The following is a 20,425-nucleotide window of genomic DNA, read 5'->3' on the forward strand; positions in this document are numbered from 1 at the left end:
TTTTACTTTTTATGCATTGCAAAATGACACAATGAAAAACTCACAATGTACGCATCACGCATATTATGAAGATATGTGACCCTGGAGCACAAAAACAGACATGAGGGTCAATGGGTCTCATTCACTTAACATTCATACTCACAAATATGTGCATACAGATAATTCAACGAACAAATCATGATTCAACAAAAACTTTTATACTAAAATTTCTTCTAAATATTTGCAAAAACGCAAGAACAACTTAGACCACACGTATGCAATAATCAAAGAAATTTTAGTATGAAAGTTTTTATTGAATCATGATTTATTCGTGAAAACTTCTGTACGCACATTTCATGCACAAATTCGTACATATGCATGCTTAGTGAATGAGACCCAATGTTTTGAAATTAAGATTTATGCATCACCTGAAAGATGATTAAATAAGATCTCTATTAATGTATGGTTTGTTAGGATAAGACAATATTTGGGATATTGAAAATCTGAAAACTGAGGGTGCAAAAATCCATATATTGAGAAAATGACCTTTAAAGTTAAAGGACCAAATAAAGTCCTTAGCAGCAACACATATTACTAATGATAAATACATTTTGATATATTTATGGATGGAAATTTACAAAACATCTTGATGGAACATGATCTTTACCTTATAAACTATAACTTTGACCCATACAATGTATTGTTGGGTATTTCTACAAATATACCGTGCTACTCACATACAGTATATCATTTCCAAGTCCTTAGATATGACATTAAATATCTTTATTGACAATAAGGAAACACATTAGCTTTAAATAGGTTACATCTGGACAAATGTAAATAAAAAGAAAAGCTGTAATGTTTCTTAAGTTAAATAATAATAAGTGTTAAACTCTCAGTGTCCTTGAGCTCGGCGTTTACATTTATCATCCATGGAGCTGAAATCTCTCAGGCTGTAACACAAACTGGCGCTACAGAAATCTGAATCAGTGATTGAGACCAATGAGCTGTGGGGTTTGTGTACAGTCGGGTTTATACACGACAATGTGTCCTGACATCTGAAAATGATCCTTTACATATTACAGACAACATGATTGATGTATTGTATGAAGATCTGATCAAACTTTAAGTTGAGTTTTTCTCAAAACCCACTGAACAAAAACCAGCGTGTATTGTTCACAAAAATGGTAAAGCTCCATGATAAAAAACAAGATCACAGGAGAAACTGATTTAACACTTAACAAAATATTTAATATGGCCACAAACCTGCAAGAATTGTACGCTATGAATATTTTATTTAATTCATTATGGTTAAGAATTAAGAGCAGGTTTGGGCTGGTTAAAATGTCAATGTTTTACAGAGAAATCTGAATGCTTATCTCCACAGCTTTTAAACATTAAAAAAGTGTGCACATAACGCAGTAATTGTACCTGTCACCATTGCACAATGCATGAGGTGTCCTTTCATTCACCACAGTGGCTTCTGATCCCACAAGAGTCTCCATCTGATCCCTTGGGGCCCAATTTAGTCACCAGGACTTGCCTGTGATCAGAGTTCATCTCATGACCAACACAGGGTTTATAAGACGAGGAAACCTTTCCATCTCAGCATGAAGTCTAATCTGTATAAGACCGGCGAGGGCATCAGTTGAGCAGGATTTTTAAGTCTGCTCCGTACTTGCGCAGATATTTGTCATGGTTGTGGTTGACCGCCCAAAGTGTGGGCAAAAAGCGTGGCTGCATGCTCGTCAAAAAGTGCTGCCGCCAGCGGCTCTCCAACTCCATCAGGCCACAGAGACCACGCTCGGCATACGCCCGCACCACCTTCAGTCCGTGTGGCACGTAACTCTCGTTAAAGATCCTAAAAGACAAGCGGAGATGAGAACGATAGACAGACGGATCGACAGACTGATCTCTAATCAAGTGAGGTCTCACCTGGTCTCGAGCGCCGCAGCCATCTGAAGCATCTCTTGTGTGATTTGCTGACCGTCACAAAAGAAACTCTGGATGACAGACAGGAGCTCCTCGCGTCTGGACTCTGGCATCCCGTCACCGGCGCTGAGAAGAGCACGAGCGGCCGAGCGTACTCGCCGGCGGTCTGCGTCTTCGAGCAGTCTCATGCCCTCCTCGCACCCCTGCGGAGCCAAGTGTTCCTCCGCCAGCTGCTGCTTCAGGACGCCATCGTGCACGTTGGACGCTGCGTGACAGGCAGTACACAACAGCAGGATGTCGTGCGAGTTGTGGTCCTTCATCTCGGATGGAAAGTGACGCCTATACTCGTGTGGGACAATGTTCTTCCTAGATTAACATTGAAAAACACCAGCAGTTGAAACCACAAACCAGATATGTCTACAAGTTACTCAACATACAAGCTTTTACAATTGTGAACAGCCATATCAGATTTACTAACTATTTAGTATAAGAGCACTTTTTATTATTAGTTTAGATACAGGAAACAGAAAACAAACCTGATGTAAGACTCCAGTTTCCCACACACCACACACAGATTCTCTTTGGCCGTGAGGTAATAATCTTTCTGTGAGTCTGGACGACCTGATGGCTCGAACAGGAGCCGGACAATAAAAGGATCTTCACTGACCAACTCTGATGAAAGCACAAACATCACATTATTACACATTGGATTTCTGGATATTTTCATATGGACCGGACGTGACATGGCGGCATCAACGATTCCATTTTTTGATTCAAAGTTTGAGGTTGTGACTCAATTTAAAATCGAAATCGTGACACCCTTACTAGTAGTCAATATTTGAAGTGGATCAAAAACGTTTATCAAAGTTGTCCTAAGACAAGAACAGATATTGGGTATTGGTTTTAAGACAACCTTTAGGAAAGGTTTTGATCCACTTCAAATGTTGACGTGTATATACTGAACTCTTGTTATTCATCTATGCCTAGATAAATACAGTTTTAAATTTTACAGAACCATTAAATATCACTCCTCAACTTGGGCCATCTTTGTTTTACAGTCGCAAGCGGAAAGTGTATGATATATGTAGGGAATAATTGACGACGGGCCATTGAATTGTAAGAAAATAATGATTACCCAAGGTGGTAATGCGGCACAATGCGAAGCGGGTGTGCATTATTTTCAAATAATTCAAAGGACCAGAGTCAATTATTCCTCTTATACCACAGTTACCACAAACATTGCTCTGGTGCCCATTTTAAGACATTTGACAAGTAAGGTGTACGGTTATCAAAAATAATGCATACCCATGGAACATTTCTCAACCAATCAGAATACAGCATTCAACAGACTCGAGGTGTATATATATATATGGGAGGGAGGGGTTCTAGAAGACCAATCACAGCATTTGCAGTCCATAACATTTTTGGGCAGGTGCATGTCAGGGTACACTTGACACAGAAGTATAAATTGGGCTTTAGATGAAACAAATGCTGACCGAGCTACAGCTCATTGCACAGTACCCATAGAAAAAAAACTATTAACCTTTGACAGGATCATATGCCAGTGACTTTATTTTACAGCAAAATTATGCCATCTACTGTATATAATAGACATAAAATAAAGTTAAAAATTCAACTAAACTATTAACTTACCAAAATGCTTTATTTGTTATGCTTAAATGTCATTTAGCTGAAACTACAGTATATACACAAACCACAAGCCTCTCTTCTAGTTTTTACCATTGATTGAAATGTTTCTGTTTCTTCAGTGGTCATGATGATCAAATCGCTTAATAAATTACAACAAAGAAATGAAGATTTACATGCATGTATCATACATACATACATCTCAATTTGCTAATTTCTTGGTACATCTGTCTGCTACAGTAAAATAAAGACAAAAGGAACAGCGTGTACCTCCAATTCCCTTCTCCAGGTACCATTTAGCTTTCTTTTTGTCACATGTGCAGAGCGGCTGGCCGTCGGGTGCGTGAAGGAAGCAGTTATCATAAAGGGGAGATTTCCTGAGTCAATTAACACAAACACATGAGCATCATTCACCGCAGAAGTACTTCAGCATCAAACCACAATAATAATAACAACATCAACGCATCATCACCTGGCAGAATAACCCACTCCCAGTGGTTTCCGTTTGTTCCTCCGCGGGTCTGGAACTTGCTGGTCTCCAGACTCAGGACTGTCCGCGGTGGACTTCCTGCTCCGTCTCCTCCTTTCCCCTTCTTCTCGCTCTCCTCCACAGTGCCCTCTAAAGGGCAAATCTACCAGCCCCTGGCACCGTGATGCCAACTGAACAAACACGCTTTCACCCTCAGCGGGGCAGCTGAGCTCGGCACTCAGCTGCAGCAGGTGAAAGAAAATCGCAATGGAGATCTGCGCGTCACGGGCTGCATAGGTCATCTGGTGAATACAGTACAGGACAGTTACTTTATATTAGTTAGATAAAACACAAATGTACTTCTCCGTTCGACTATTCACCTGTTCCTGGGTCAGTATGTCTGCCTCCCAGTCACTGCAGCGCAGCTCGTGGGATTTGTCCAGTGTGATATTCAGCAGGTCTGAGGCCAGAGACTTCAGACTCAGTCCATTATTCAAAACAGCTTGCCTTCAAACAAATAAAAAAGTGAATAATGATTGGTCATTTTACTGTTAAAAAATGATAATAATAATAATAATAATAATAATAATACGATATATCAGCCACTGAAGTAAATTGGTGTATCACTACAAAATCTCCTTTTGTATGGTATATACCAGGGGTGCCCAAACTCAATCCTGTAGGGGTTTTTTTTCTTTTAGTTTAGCTTCAACCCTAATCCAACGCACCTGAAGTAGTAAATTATGGTCGTACTAAGCATACTAGAACATTCTAGGAAGGTGTGCGGAGGCAAGTTGGCGCCAGGTATATATGCCAGGTATATACGGTCACACCAACCTGCCCAAACGGCAATGATTACCTCTGTCTAAGAGCCAGATAGCGAAGGTCCACTGTGCATTCAAGAGCCAAGCCATGATCATTAGCCAGGCGCTTTCCATCCTCAAAACATCCCACCCCCACTTTAAGTACACGGGGGTCTGAGAGGACCCTGACGAGACTTTTGGGCAGAGGAAGCTGTGCGTCACGAAACGTCAGCAGTCTGACCAGCACACAGCGGCCAGTGAACGTCGCCAACTGGAGTAAGGAGACCGCGGAGGCCTTGCCTTTGAAGGACACCTGCGGGTCAGAGAACATCTTGTGAAGGAACGCGATACTAAGACGAGACCGTTTCATTTCACCACTTACACCCACTCTTACACGCATGCGTTTTACCCATTCACAGTCCAATCCCAGAACCGGATAGACTGACAGGTCTTTCTGGAACGCAGGCCAAAGCGTCTCCCACTCCTCTGAGGAACTGACGATAGCAGGCGGCACCTGTAACAGGGCATCGACGGGCGTCAATGGCACAGGCTTTTGGGTTTGTGTTGGCGCGGATCGCTGTTGTTTCGCAGGCTCTGATTGGGTGACGTCCGGCTCCAGCTGGGCTTGAATGGGCTCGGCTGTAGCGGGGTCTTTCAGGGCTTTCCTCTTCTGAGAGCGAATGCTGCGCCATATGAACAAACCACCGAGCGTGGCACCTAACATAGTGGCCACAGCTGCCGTCAATGTGCTATGTCTGGACATCTTTGCAGCTGCACCACCTCCCCACTAAAAACAAAACAAAACAAGGGATTTAAGGTGACTTTAGACATGCCTGTACAGAACGGACCATGGTACATTGGCATATAGCTGTTCTGATTGGTCAATACTAATACCACTATCTAGGAAGTAGTGTGGCCAATACATATCATAACATTTGATGATGCCAAATTATACGTACCTATATTGTTAATATTAAAGAAATATTTAATTCAACACATCTTAAACAGAAATCGTTATAAGCATTGCTGTCAATACTGTTATCTCATGGAGGAAACTTCCTTATTATTCTGAGTTATGGTCAAATGTACAGATTTAAATGCGTTAAATATCACTCCTCCATGACTGATTCATAGAAATACTCGTGCTTATAATAAATTAGGAAATAAAAGATGAAATCAGATGAATGAAATCACAGCGTGTTTGTGTTCATATCAATGGTGTTTCATAGCGGATTTCTGTCGTTCACGCGTCTAAATAATCTCTAAACTATCGGGTCGTGTTGTTTATAATAAACATACCTGTGACACTCAGCTGACGTGACAGTTAAATCAGTAAACACACCTGCTGTGCACGAGCTTCTGATGATCAGCTGCAGCGCTTCTGCTTCATCTGTTTTATAAACATCAGCACACACTACAGCGACCCCTGCTGGACCAGAGCAAAAGCGCATGCGCAGAAACAACAAGAGACGTGTAACTACATGCGACGCTGCGAAGATTGATAGCGTTATGACATCAAAGTACCGCGAGAGCGATTTCAAAGCAGAACTTCTCGCGATACTTCGACGTCATAAATAAATTCATCTGCGCAAAGACACTTGAACACATTTAAGAGCTTGCGTTGAGAAATTTGGATTTTGGTGAAACCTTAGCGGAGTAAAGTCAACAATATTTGCATAAGTATCCCAAAATCACTACTAACTATATAATATAAATGATACATAATAATATTCTTAACACAACACCGACTGTAATGTAATTTAAATGGGATTGACGCAGACACATCTAAAAAAAAGTTTATGAATTTGATGAGGCATTTTCTATTTTTCTCCTGTATATAATATACTACATCTTCAGAAAATATCATATATTAGCAATATTATTATCATCTCAGACACAAACATGCTATCCTCCAGAGGGCGCATTCCCCGTAAAACCGCATTTAACTTTAATTTGTACATGAGATTATATGTACAACATAATCCATTAGGTGCTTGTTTTACAAATGGTATCTCCAGAAATTTCTATGAAACGACTTCTATCTAAGATCTTTTAAAAACATTCAATAAACAGCAACGAATGCGATTGGTCCATTTTCCCCAGCGCTGAGAAAGGTAAAATAAGACATACAGATTAATGCTATTTACCTTATAGTTGTGATTTGAATAATAATTCAATTAAAACCTAAATGACACGGAGAAACGTATAAAAGAGATCAATAGAAATAACTGATCGATTATATTCAAATGTAGTAAAAAAAATCTATCTGTGAATTTTATCATATACATTTTGACATTAATGGGAATAAGTTTTATGTTTTATTTCAGTAAGAATGAGTCGGATTTCTATGGGCTGGCTTTCATCATCACTGAGAGTGCGCGTTCACGAGAATCTTGTTGCTTCTTCCAGTGAAGTCTCGCTTAGCCACACCTTCATTTTTTTTAGCCACACCTTCATACTGAAGCCAACGGACCTTGACGTATGCGTGACGTCAGAGATTACTTCCTGCAGTACTCCGCCCAATATAAATCAAAATCAATCGCAGAAACTCAAATCCACACTTTAATCCATTAACTGTTGCAGTTATTTTTAAGTGTGGGGTGGGTGAAAAGGTGACGTACAATTTCAAATGAATATAACACTGCAATTTTTTTGTTTAGAAGCCTAATCTTAGTCTTGTTTCAAAGAAGACACTTTAAAGGAGGTGAAAATATAAAATAGAAAATTGTTATAGCAGTTACATTTATTTTAATAAATACAAATAATGCAATAAAGTATCAATAAATCTTATACATTAAATTATTAGGTTTGTGTTACACTTTTAGTGGTTTTACCAACAACGACCACTAGGTGTCAACGGTTAGCTGCATAATCTTGTCACAAATTAATAAATACTGTCACTGCATTATTATTACTGCTTAAACGTTTTGAAATATGAAAACTACATTCTTAGACCTTTCCAACGATAAATAGTTTGTTGTGATAGATTAAAATTTACATTTTGCAAAATATTAAAATAAACTCAGGTGTCCCACTCATGTGACAGCACCAGTTAAGAGTTAAAGCTATTTTTCTCATTTTTAGTGTTGTCTTAGCCACTGTTTGTTACCACAGCATTTATACAAGGAACACAGGTGAGCAGCTCTGTAGTTCATGAAACATGCATGTTAAAGAAATAGTTCACCCAAATATGAAAATTACCTCATAATTTACTCACCCTCATGTCATCTCAGATGTATATGGCTTCATTTATTCAGCAGAACACAAACTAATATTTTTATCGTCTTATACAGGGTTAAGAAGCTCAGGAAAGCACATGGGGTGAAATGGGACACTTATGTATGACACCTATAGGTATATAAACTTAATGTGCGGATGTGTATGATAAATCAGGGTTCCCACTCACTCAAATCCCCTGACTTTTCACTAACTAATAAGCTGAAATTTGCCGTGAGCCTGGATAATGTAGACCGTGAGTTTATAAAAATGTAGCTTAAATGCATAAGATTAATAAACAATGCCAATAAACAGCTGTTTAAATTGTAGTCTCACTTGAAATAAGCAACGGTTCGGACCCGGAAATGGTTTTCCTTGTGTCACAAGTTAACAAGCGGATTACATTTTGATGAATGGAAACATAACATTAAAGCAACAAAAAAATCATCCCTGATATTCCTTGACTTGAACAAAAAAGTATATAATTCCTTAACTTTCAATGTCAGGAAGACCTTTTAAATTACACGATTTTCCAGAAATTCTGTGAGCCGTGGGAACCCTGATAAATGTATGCGCAATATATCGATTGCTAAATGAGTCCTTAATATTACAGCATTTTAATATAAAATGTTTATCCGTGAAAATGATGTGATATATATCTGAGGTGACATAAATAATGAGAGAATTTTCATATTTTAATGTTAAAAAAAGTGTGAATTAACTGAGCACACTGAATTGTTTTCCTCTATCACCAACATTTTATTCAATCTTTGAGATTAAATTTTTCCGTAAAGAATTGGAATACAATGAAATACTTACAAAATGGAATCAAAACCTAAAAACAGGACCAAATCATCTTCATGTTTGATTAAACAAAAGGGTTGATCGGACGAGTGGAAAAAAATAATAAAAAACTTATATTTAATCTAACCGGAACCATTTTTTGGCTGGAGCCACAGGTCATTTACAGACAGAGATTGAAGCTCATCAATGCCAAAGACCACATTAAGTGGCTAAATGATCAATGATTACAGTGCTTGTGCTATCATGAATAGATATCTCTCTTTATCCAAATAAAATACAAATTAAAGTGGCTTGACAGACACTGTCAAATAGTGTTAAAATTCATTAAAAAAACCTTCTAAAAATTATTATATATATATATGAGTAAAAGAAATAAAAGTATTGATGAGTAACAAAAAAGGTTAAAATAACAACATTGTCTGGGACCAGCTTGATTTAAAGGTCTTTAAACCCAGCGCTGGGTCCACATTGATTATCTACATACAAAACATCCAAACTATGTGAGGTGGCCATAAGACTAAAACTGAAAAAGAGACAAGAAATTAAAAATGTCCCTTCACACAAACATATATATATATATATATGCTCTTTTCCAGTATGCACACAAAATAAGCCTGCACCTTTGGAAAGATTATTTACAGCTCTTCTGTTAAATCTCAAAGCTATTTAAAATATACTTAATGCATAAAAATAAAGATTTTGGCATTCATCCTCTTCGAATTGTGAAGTTCTACAAGAACCTCGAAGATCTTCAGTGCCTCGTCCTTCAGGTAGGGAGCAGTCATCCAGCCTGCTGCTAGGGGGCGCTGTGAGGCGAGTTAGTGGTGTAACGGGAGTACTGAACAATATCGGGTCATGTTAGGGCATTTAAAGATTTGTTTTAAAAATGTTTCAACATTCATCCATCCATCCACCCCCTCGTCTCTATCTGGTCATGTCACGGATGTAAAACAGACAAACAAAGCAAAGATATGGAGATATGGAGCTGAAGTGGTTCGCGGGGCCGATCCCCCTTTTGTTGTCCCTCCACTAAACATCCAACGTGTTGTCCTTCAGTGTTGGTTTGTGAGTCCTTAAAGCTGAATCTCAAAGGTCTTGTGAAGATCACTGGAGAAGGGGTTCGTAGGGGACGGAGCGGTGCGCTGCTGCGATCGACTCTCCAGGGCGGCCCACTGGGCCTCAAAAGCATCGACCGGCTGCTGTGCCGCTGAAGACTGCACGGGTGATGGCCAGCTGTTAGCGCCGTTTATAGCGGCACTCGCTTTGGGCGGCTGCAGCACTGTGGCGCTTGACGGCGGAGGTAAGAGCGGTTTGCCGAATGCACTGCATGCGCTTTGGGTTTCGAACTGAGCTAATGGCGGGGTGGAGAAGGGTGATGACTGAGGCTGCGTCTGGGGCACTGGGACGGGCACCGCCGCGATGGGTTGAGTTTGTGTGGCAGAACCAAACACATGGGCCACCATCTGGGAAGGTGTGATGCCGACCACCGGAAAGCTCGGTTGGACGTACGGGAGCCCGTTAGACACCGGGAAAGAAGCCGGGGCCTGTGCGTGAAATGCGGGTTGGCGCGGGGGCACGACGGGGACCGCAGGAGGTAAGGTGGACATGAAGGGTGCAGAAGGACCTGATGCCATAGGAGCAGGCACTGCGGCAGGAGGCGTCTCGGTGACGGCAGGTTGTTGGGCTCTCACAGACTTGGTCACCTCCTCCAGCCAGCGGTCTGCTTCAGATGGTGTGCGCTTGTGAGAGGTCACAGATGGGGAAAGATTGGAGTTGACTGCAGGTGCGGCATTCGGCCATTCAACCCCTACAGAGAAAACATCAAAACGATGATTTTATTTGTATAACACAAAAATAACAGAATGTTAGCAAGCTCCGAGCTCTCACCCGTCTGTGCCGTCGTAGGGGCCGGTGCTGGGGTTTTGCCCCAGGGGTTAGTCTCTCGGACCGGCAGAGGAGGTGGTAGGATGGGAGAGTTAGCAACCGTTACGGTGACGCTGGGTGGTGGGAAGGCAGGAGCTGTGCCATTCACTACAGCAACAGACGACAGCATTTGTAGAAAGACACAAAAAGCAGAGATCAGAAATCGTGCACACAGGCACGCACCCATTTTTATTTATTTAATTACTATTTTTATTCTAGTGAGATGCAAAACATTGCACACCTTGGACAAGGATGACTTGCAAAAAGTAATTACGGAAAATATAGAAAAATGCATCCGGGATCTTTTGATTTTGGGTTCTTTCATACTGCCAATCATTTTCCAAATCTGTGCGTGCATTCACACACATAAAGTAAAAGTACTACTGTAGTTAATTAGCTCTGCCATCAACTGGATCTTTGTCAACTCAAACCATAACCCCCAAATCAGATGATTGAAAAGAATGGTACACAAGCCTCTAACCTATCCTGCAATCTGATTGGTTGATTGATATTCAGGATGACGTCATCCTTGGTGAAATCATATTCAGACTAATAATGAGGTTATGAATGCTTTTGCTGCTCGACTAACATTCTCTCAACACAATGATGCCAAAAACATGAATCCATCTGACTGCTAAAACTGAGGATTCGTGTAAGAGTGCAGCTGACCTGGAACAGAGGGCGACTGCGGTGAGGACACAGGTTTGGTCATGGGTGCGGATGAGAAGGGATCTTCTGTGGGTTTGCTGAAGGTAGATGTGATCTGAGTGCAGAGAGAGCTGATGCTGTCACCTTCACCCTCCACTTCCATCACTGACAAACCAAACAACACAAGGAGGGAAAATGTTAGATACAGTAAACAAGAAACTGTATGTTTATTTAGAATAAAAAGTACATTACATATCAAATTACACTGACATTACAGCGAGTCTGATAATGACAAACAACAGTGGCGGCCGGTGACTTCTCCTCCGAGGAGCGGAAATCCAAAATGTGTGTTCGGTGCGTCTTGTGAACCCATGTGCATCATGCGTCATGTCAAAATACGAGCCTGCTGCACATGCGTCAAAAGGGTTTATGATAAAAGAGACGTTTATTAGACACTATACTTTTTTTAGTGTAAAAAGACACTAACTTAACACTTAAGACAGATTATCAGTCTTGTTGCGGGCAAAAATCCTTGATCTTGCGGCACGTTTTCTTAAAAAGTTGCAATGGAATACGCAGGATATTTATGCAATTTTATACAATGAAATTTCGGGAACGTGCAAAAACTGCGGGAACGTGCAAAAACCGCGGGAACGTGCAAAAACCGCGGGAACGTGCAAAAACCGCGGGAACGTGCAAAAACCGCGGGAACGTGCAAAAACCGCGGGAACGTGCAAAAACCGCGGGAACGTGCAAAAACTTTTGCATCTTTTCAATGATGTTCACGTCACATAATCATGTCACTTCATAACATTCCCATGGCAACACGGGGCATGGCTGTACTTGTGTGAGGTAAAAGCTAATTTTAGATATAAGTGATTTTTGCTATGAAAATGCGGAGATTATGAACTCACACGGAAATCTGTAAAATTTATTTGGGGAAAGTGCTGCGTATTTGAAAAAATGCGTCCCCCGCATATATATGCGGACTTTGGCTGACTATGCGTTAAATCATGTGTTAGCATAATCGCGTTAAATCATTAAATCATCAAACGCGAGCGTCTCTTTTATCATAAACTCCTTCCGAGCGTCTGCAGCATGCTCATATTTTGACATGATGCATGATGCACATGGGTTCACATGACGCACCAAACACATATTTTGAGATGACAAGCCACAACCGACGGGCTAAATGCATCTTTTGACGAGATTTGCATCGTGCACCCTCAAAAAAGAAGTCACCGACCGCCATGGGCAAACAATCTACAAACGCAATGATGCATTGAGCGATCTGTGTGCCTGGATTCAGAATCAAATATTTCACAAATCTTTTTTCTTGCATAGATAAAAGTATAAAATGAACAATGATCTACAAAACAAAGTTTGAATCGAAGTGGATATAATTTCAGAACGTTGCGGAGGACTATAAGATATACAGCAAGGACTATAACAACACACCACATAATGTGACCTCTGCAATGTGTACATCAATGCTCACCAGTGTTTTTGATAGAGAAATCAGACTTGCGCTGCACAGTGGATGGCAGTTCATTCATGCGCAGTGACATCTGCCGTTTAAAAGGCGAGGTTTTGAGCGTTGGGAAACCCCGGAACGATCCCTGCCGAGCCATCACTTCCACAGGGGCGTGCCGACGAGGGATGGCGTGAGGGTTGTTATCCTGAGGACCCGCTGTGGACAGAGGAGGAGACGAGGACGAGCCGTTGGATCCGACGAGGGAGACCGATGGGTTAATCACACCGCCAGAAGAGTTGCTCAACATCACCTCCGAGTCTGGGAAAGGAAGATGGCCTGTTAGGTTTAAAATAATTTCTTGTGTGCAAAATTAAAATCTGAAAGAGTCTGTCAGGACACAATATTTGTGATTTTGTGACACTTTGGTTCCTGATTATAAGAAAATCTCTGTTAGTTAGAACTGAGGCTTTTTTTAGGGCTGTCCAAAAGATTAAATCACAATTAATCACATACAAAATAAAAGCTTTTTTTGCATAATATATGTCTATATATTTATCTCTTTAGAATTTGATATATTTCATATTATATATCGATATATAAATAAAAAAATGTATATACATACATTTTTCTTACATTTATATATATATAAAAATATATTTTTTCTTAATGTGTATATTTATATATAATTTTTTTTTACACAATACCCCCACCAATATATTAAGCAAACACAAACTTTTATTATGTATGCAGTTACTCTTTTGACAGCCCAACTTTATTTACATTATCCTCACATTCTCTCACACACCTTTCTTAGCATCCTGCAGTTGTCGCATGACCTCCTCTCGCTCCGCCTGCTCTGTTGCCGTGGTGACGCGGAAGGAGCCCTCCCGTGTGAAAGTGGTACGGTTGGCATCAAAGGTGGCGGTGACCCCGCACTCCTTTTCCCTCTTCTGTTTCCTCTCCAAACACGCGGCAAACGCGCAGCCCACCGCGTGACTGAGACGCTCCCCCTTAAACACAAAGCACACATCTAAATACCCTTACTGTACATCATCTAGCAGATCTTTAATCCATGACATAAGACAGCAGCTTCACACACATGGTTTTTGGGACACTGTTAGGTATTAATTTACTGTTTCATATTCTTTCTGTTGTCATATTTGTGTAATTGTGCTTTTTGGCATAGATCAGAATGACTGTGATCATCATCTGTGCTGATTTACGGCTGAAGTGTGATATTATAATTTTAATATTCTACGGCTCTCTGGGATACTTGACTCTGATGGGTCAAAAACAACATTCGGTGATTAAACACTTCTGAATAATGAGCTCTAAACACTATAATTGACTGCTGGCCCAGTTTTTCCCTGCTTAAAGGGATAGTTCACTTAAAAATGAAAAGTCTGTCATCATTTACTCATCCTCATGTTGTTCTCGTATGAATTTCTTTTGTCTGATGAACACAAAAGAAGATATTTTGAGAAATGATGGTAAACACACAGCAGTAAGTAGCTTCGTTTAAAAAAAAATATTCTGCTTTTTTAACTACATTTAGGTTCCCTGTTATATGCAACTCTGCAGTTTTTTCACATTCCCAGTTTATTCCCGTTAATTCCCATATATTCCCATGCAACTTGCAACCCTAATTCAGCTACTGATGGTTCTTCAAAACTGTACTGCATGCCTTGAAGAAACATTGGGTTGTAAAAAACCATCTGAATGTTTACTGCTAACAAGATCACCATTACACTGTTTAGAGAAAGGACACAGACAAGATTAACAGGTTTGGGTTCAATCAGAGGTCAGAATACATCAGATGTTTCAATCCTGCTCCTGAAGACCTCCATCAAACACACATAAATCAGAAGATCTAAGTTTGGATGAGGTGTTTGGTAAGAGCTGAGCTCTTCTCTACAGGTGCTGTTGAGATTGAATTTAATGAGAGGTCTCACCGAGTCTTTGATGGCCATGAAACAGTGACAGATCCAGCGGCGAGTGGTGCCGTCTCTGCAGATGTAGGAGAAAGCATGCTCGAAGTTTCGGTCCGGTGCACAGAACGATACCTTCTCTATTGTCTGGTCCAGAATAAGGTCCTGAAAACAAGCAAGCAAATACTATCGTCATAACGCATATGAGGTTCTGCTTCATTTTGTTTGTGTGAAGTCCCTGCAGTTTATTTTACAGAATAATAAAATGATGCATAATGCGACTTCACTCCCTGACTCTGTGCTGTCAACAAAGTCCAAAAGAAACATTTCTGAGTAACAGCTGGCTTTGAATACTCCACAATTGGGCGGTAACTTCTTTAGGATTTCTAACATTCTGCTGTTAAACTCTTCACTGTTGAGTGACATTAAAAAAAACACACAAACACCCTCAGGTTTTCAATCAACTTAAGTCTTTACAAAGTGAAAAAGTTATTATTAGACATTAATCCAGGATACCCACTCATGTGGTGATGTGGAGGATTCACGTTGAGCCACAAAAATAAAAAAATGTCCTCAATTAATATTTAGGCAAATGTGATCCTGTCTGTTTCATAATGAGTTAAGAAACATCATGTTTGATTTCAATCATTAACATCTTAGTCTATATTAAAGATATCAAGGTTATATTTTCAAAGAATGTTCTTTACATTAAGCAAGATGATTTAAATGACACAAATAACAGGGTAGGGTCACAAAAGCCTGGTGTCAATATGATGAGCAGTAAGAGACTTTGACCAGCAGAGGGCAGAAAAAACTGAACATGAGTTCGGCTTCATTCACCTGCTCCTAAAACATAGGATGTGTGTAACACCTACAAAACCTGTGTTAAAGTTCACCCAAAAATAAAAATTCTGCCATCATTTCCTCATGTTGTAAATATGTATGAATAATTTTTTTCTGATGAACACAGAAGATATTTTGAGAAATGATGGTAAACACATAGCTCATCTACCCATTGATTTCCATTGTAGGAAAAATAAATATTATGGATAACAATGGGTACTGTCAACTCAACTGTGTGCTTACCATCAATTATCAAAAAATCTTCTTCATCATTTATTACAAATAGGGATGCTAAACAATTAATCGCGATTAATCGTTAGCAGAATAAAAGTTTTTGTTTACATCACATATGTGTGTAAACTGTGTATAATAAATATCTACATATATAAATATGAACACATTCATGTATAATTTTAAGAAATGTTTTTTATATATTAAGTATTTATATTTATATATAATATAAATTATACATAAATATACAAATGTATATACACATGTAAACATTTCTAAAACATATACATGCATGTGTGTACATTTATTTATAAAAAGTTATTATACACAGTTCACACACATATATGATGTAAACAAAAACTTTTATTCTGCTAACGATTAATCGCGATTAATCGTTAAGCATCCCTAATTACAATACTTCCATAATATTTGTTTTCCTATGGAAGTCAATGGTTACCATCAGCTGTGTGTTTACCATCATTTATTCAGTTTTTTTTTATCGAATGGATGAGAAAATTATGACAGAATTTTCATTTTTGGGTGAACTATCCCTTTAAGACCATTATAATTTTTTACATTGTGATATTATGTATATGCTAATTAGGCTGATTTCTCATTACTGTAATATACCTGAATATTGTAATTCTGATTATTCTCAGTGATAATTCTCATTAGTATAATACAATACATCATTTTAATTTACATTTAGATATTTGGCAGATGCTTTAAACCAAAGTGACAGTATACATTTGTATTTATTTTATCCCTTGGTCCGAACCGCGGGGCAACCTTCCGATCTCTCTAATGAAGCCAATACGAAAGTGACTTAAATTGCAATTAATTGACTAACTGCTAGAGAGGAAGTCAACTCCTATAGACCTTCATGTTAAAATGGCCAACTTTACAGTAGAAAATAATATGTTTACAGCCTGGTACAAAAAGTGTTTTTGGTCTGTATAGCTAATTTTGCCCTTTGTGACAACTGTGAGGGGGATTATTTTTTTTGTAACTCCTCCGTTTAAATAATATTAAGCTTTAAAGTTCTGCATAATTAAGGGCGTGGCCACTTGAGTGACGGGTGAACTGCCACTGTTGTCACTACTGTTGAGCTAGGTGGGTGTGGTTTCAGCAACCAGCCACCTCAGCTTCACCCAAGTCCCGCCTCTTTACCCATTTACCCATCTTAAAAAAACTCTTCATAGACCTATGGCTGATGTCATGGCACTACGTCCATGTTGTTATCCGAATGTATGACCTTTTGCGCTGCTAATCCAATGATCTACCACTTAGCTATACAGGAGCATAAAAACATTATTTTATAAATTCACAGCTGTGTTTTCACAGATTCTGTGAGATTTACCAAACCGCTATAATATTAAAATTCAACAAGTGATCATTAATATTAAAAATCTGATTTAGTTTTGACTCATGAACACTGCAGTACTGAGGTCTGTGATTACAGCAAACACAATGACATGATGATGACAGAGGTCAATACCTTCGTCTTGTCATCTACGACCCTCAAGCCATCCGCAGACACCATCAGCATCGCCCGTATGGCCTTCTTACCCGACTGTATGGAGAGATAGAGAGACAATCAGACAGTGAGAGAGAGAAAGAGAGAGAGAGCGAGCTGACTGTACTCTGCTGATGTCCTCCACCCTAAGACAAAATATTTTCATCTACAAACAACACCTGAAAATAGAAATGTCAAAATTTTTTGAAATTTGATCTGTTAGAGCAGAACTTTACATTAGACTTCAATTCCGTCAATTCCTAAAACTGTATAGTGATTTACTCGTAATAAAAAAGTGAAGAAAGTAAAACACTCAAACACACACACACACGAGGAATATTATTTCAAGTTGTCCCGTGTCTTCATGTCTCCTGTTGATCCAGTAGTGTTTTAAGAGCAAACTGCTATTAGTGTAAAGGAAAGCAAACAAACACTTGCACATGTATAGGCCATAAACATACTATACGCAAGTACGCTAACAAAAACTGTTGGCATGCATCCCATACATGACGTGTGAGCCTGTGGCGACAATAAACCTCAGATTAATGGAGCAATGGATTACTTGCAAAACTACTTCCGCATTTTACTCAATACGGCTCAGTCGTTTCCGTTAAAAGCGTTCAGCGCGTCTACATGCAGAGATAATTTCATCATCAGATCATGTCTTGTTTTTTTTTTTTATTTAACAAAAAAAATATAAAATTAGCTAAAACTAATCTCTTAAAGCCACAATTTTTGTAAGAAACATTACGTCTTATATACATTTAATGCAGTTGTGTACTTTCATTAACCCAAAAGTTCCCAAGGATTTGTAAATCCAGAGAAACTCTTAATTTAAATAATGTCTGGTCTTTTCTCCCTTGACAATAAAGGAATTTTACACTTACACTGATTTTAAACTTTAAAGGTGCCAAAGAATGCATTGTAATAATCTGTTAAATTCTTCTCTGATGTCTACACAAAAGGTTTGTGGCTTTATTAAGTGCAAAAATGATCCAGAGTCAGTTTTACATGTCCATTTATAATGAAATGGTCTATATACCTTATATGGATGGGTCATGAAAAATAAAGTTGAGTTCTTCTCTGATTGGCTGTTTCTCAGTAGCTCTGTGTGTGTGTAAACAGGTCTTATGTTTGAGTCTGTATCAGATTTTGAGGAATAATCAATTGTTTGGAGATTGTTAATGGACGTTTCAGCAGTCACAACTTTGTTTTATCATTGTAACAACAATTTAATGTTGTGGGCGTCTATCTTGACTGTAATGTCACAGTTGGTGTTATGTTAAGATTGGTCTGTTTTCCAATCGCATGAGGTTTACATAAGAAGGAGGAAACAATGGTGTTTGGGGCTCATGATATGTCATTACCATGTGCACAACTCTTATTATTCATCTACGCCTACATAAATACAGTTTTACATTCTACGGCACCTTTAAAGTTACACCTAAACTAATCTCTGCTATAGCGCCTCTTGAGGTGACACTGAGAATGCAATGGATCCTTGTTAGAAATTGCAGTACTACACATTTTGGTAATCACATAAATCTACTTGCGTACATGAACGTCCTTGCGTAGAGTATGTTTTGCACACATAAATGCACACAGCAGCAGCACTTACTTTTGCAAAGAAGCCTTTGAAGAACTTTCTGTCCTGGAATGGAGGGTTGATATGGGATGTTGGGATGGGAGGAAAACGCAGGAGAGGGTTACAGATTAACTCAGGCACAATGTTTTGTGAGTTTGTGATGGTGTACTTTGGTCTCAGAGGTTTGAATGGTTAGGAATGACAGGGTTGTGAAACATGAATGGGGAAATCACAACTCCAGCCCACCAATCAGATATCAGACTCACCACTTGTGCCATCATTGTGTTTGTTAATGCTCTAGGTGTTTTATTATTATTCCACTATGTGAGTTTACTTCATACGATAGTCTTAAAGGACCAGTTCACCCAAAACACACTCTGTCATCATTTTCATGAGGGTGATCAAATAATAACAGACTTTTATTTTGTAGTTGAACTGACCCTTTAAACCAGCGGTTCTCCGTTCCGGTGGACTCACAGCTCTGCACGTTTTTATTAAGTCTGTATTATCTTGTGTGCTAAAGCCCAAACGTGCAGTGCTGTGGGTCAAGAACTAAGATGAACCGCTTCATGTCATCATCATATGTTAGTGATGAAAGCAGGAGGTGGTTAGTATTGGTTCTGATGACATCACATGACTTCCTAAAGTGGATCATTAACAAAAACTCCTTCCACACGCATCCAACACAATCATCTGAGAGAAGATGTGTGTGTGAAGAGTTCAGAAACACGCTGGCCACATACACACTACAACTTTATAATCCTGTTATATGTGTTGAACCCAAACAGTTTATTATTGTATGCAATGATATGCAACTGAATTGTTTGAATGAAATGCATCTGTAGTTGTTGGCATCGTGTTTCTGATATGCTGACAAAGTGCCGATATTTTTTTGTGGAAGTGGGAGTGAATCTGGTTTTCCGTACAAGAACATAATGGTGTGTGACGACTCGCTCTTCACTATTAAAGCGGTGTGTATGTGGTCACTGTAACATTAACCGAAGGCTCATTTCCCCTCATCTATCTCAACCTCAAACCTCTTAAATGAGGTTCAGCTTTCAGTTCATGTAATCATAACCATTATACACCGAGCCCACATCTTCAGTTAAAGGTGTTTCACAGAACCAAGCAGAAGTTAAGAGGTTCAGAGTTAGCAAGAGTTCATAAAAGCAATGCTCATTGGGTTAGAAACACAGGTTCAAGGGGTCAAAGTGGACTGAGACACTCATGTGAACAAACCTGCTTAAAAGAAGAAAACATCACAATGCATTACCATCAGTACATAATGTAAACAATGAAAGGAGCGCTGCATGGAGATAAAAACAGCTACTGATGCTACAAGTACCGAGGAAGAGAACAAAAAGAACACAAATACAGGAAGTGAAACCAAAGAGGAAATAAACAAGGAAAAAGAAATATGGGAGTAG

At 39.2% G+C, this 20,425-nt stretch overlaps 2 protein-coding genes across 6 annotated transcripts in view; both read right to left on the bottom strand.

Annotated features, from left to right (window-relative positions):
• Positions 1 to 243: 243 nt before the first annotated feature.
• exd2 (exonuclease 3'-5' domain containing 2) lies at positions 244 to 6,241 on the bottom strand. 4 transcript variants are annotated; one of them, XM_065267463.2, is made up of 9 exons: positions 6,130 to 6,241; positions 5,225 to 5,617; positions 4,887 to 5,143; positions 4,408 to 4,534; positions 4,031 to 4,329; positions 3,829 to 3,935; positions 2,448 to 2,583; positions 1,915 to 2,277; positions 246 to 1,840 (listed from the first exon to the last, which is right to left on the bottom strand). In XM_065267463.2, the coding sequence occupies exons 2-9, from the start codon at positions 5,591 to 5,593 to the stop codon at positions 1,624 to 1,626; spliced, it is 1,875 nt and encodes a 624-aa protein (XP_065123535.1). In that variant the 5' UTR covers positions 5,594 to 5,617; positions 6,130 to 6,241; the 3' UTR covers positions 246 to 1,623. The 4 variants fall into 4 exon arrangements, with proteins under 4 accessions (XP_065123534.1, XP_065123533.1, XP_065123535.1 ...); XM_065267464.2 differs by having other exon boundaries at positions 248 to 1,840; positions 5,240 to 5,617; XM_065267462.2 differs by having other exon boundaries at positions 244 to 1,840; positions 4,887 to 5,617; positions 6,173 to 6,225.
• Positions 6,242 to 8,781: 2,540 nt separating this feature from the next.
• Positions 8,782 to 20,425, bottom strand: part of numb (NUMB endocytic adaptor protein) — a 67,803-nt gene continuing 56,159 nt past the window's right edge. The window contains exons 4-11 of one of the 2 annotated variants that reach the window (XM_065267523.2): positions 19,032 to 19,064; positions 17,396 to 17,470; positions 14,848 to 14,988; positions 13,701 to 13,905; positions 12,920 to 13,213; positions 11,443 to 11,586; positions 10,738 to 10,881; positions 8,782 to 10,657 (exon numbers count right to left, since the gene is read on the bottom strand). In XM_065267523.2, coding sequence (XP_065123595.1) covers positions 9,924 to 10,657; positions 10,738 to 10,881; positions 11,443 to 11,586; positions 12,920 to 13,213; positions 13,701 to 13,905; positions 14,848 to 14,988; positions 17,396 to 17,470; positions 19,032 to 19,064 — 1,770 coding nt within the window. In that variant the 3' untranslated portion in view covers positions 8,782 to 9,923. The remainder of the gene's footprint in view (positions 10,658 to 10,737; positions 10,882 to 11,442; positions 11,587 to 12,919; positions 13,214 to 13,700; positions 13,906 to 14,847; positions 14,989 to 17,395; positions 17,471 to 19,031; positions 19,065 to 20,425) is intronic. The other variant, XM_065267524.2, reaches the window with a different exon arrangement.

Source organism: Paramisgurnus dabryanus, chromosome 17 (genome assembly GCF_030506205.2).
Source record: "Paramisgurnus dabryanus chromosome 17, PD_genome_1.1, whole genome shotgun sequence".
NCBI lineage: Eukaryota > Metazoa > Chordata > Actinopteri > Cypriniformes > Cobitidae > Paramisgurnus > Paramisgurnus dabryanus.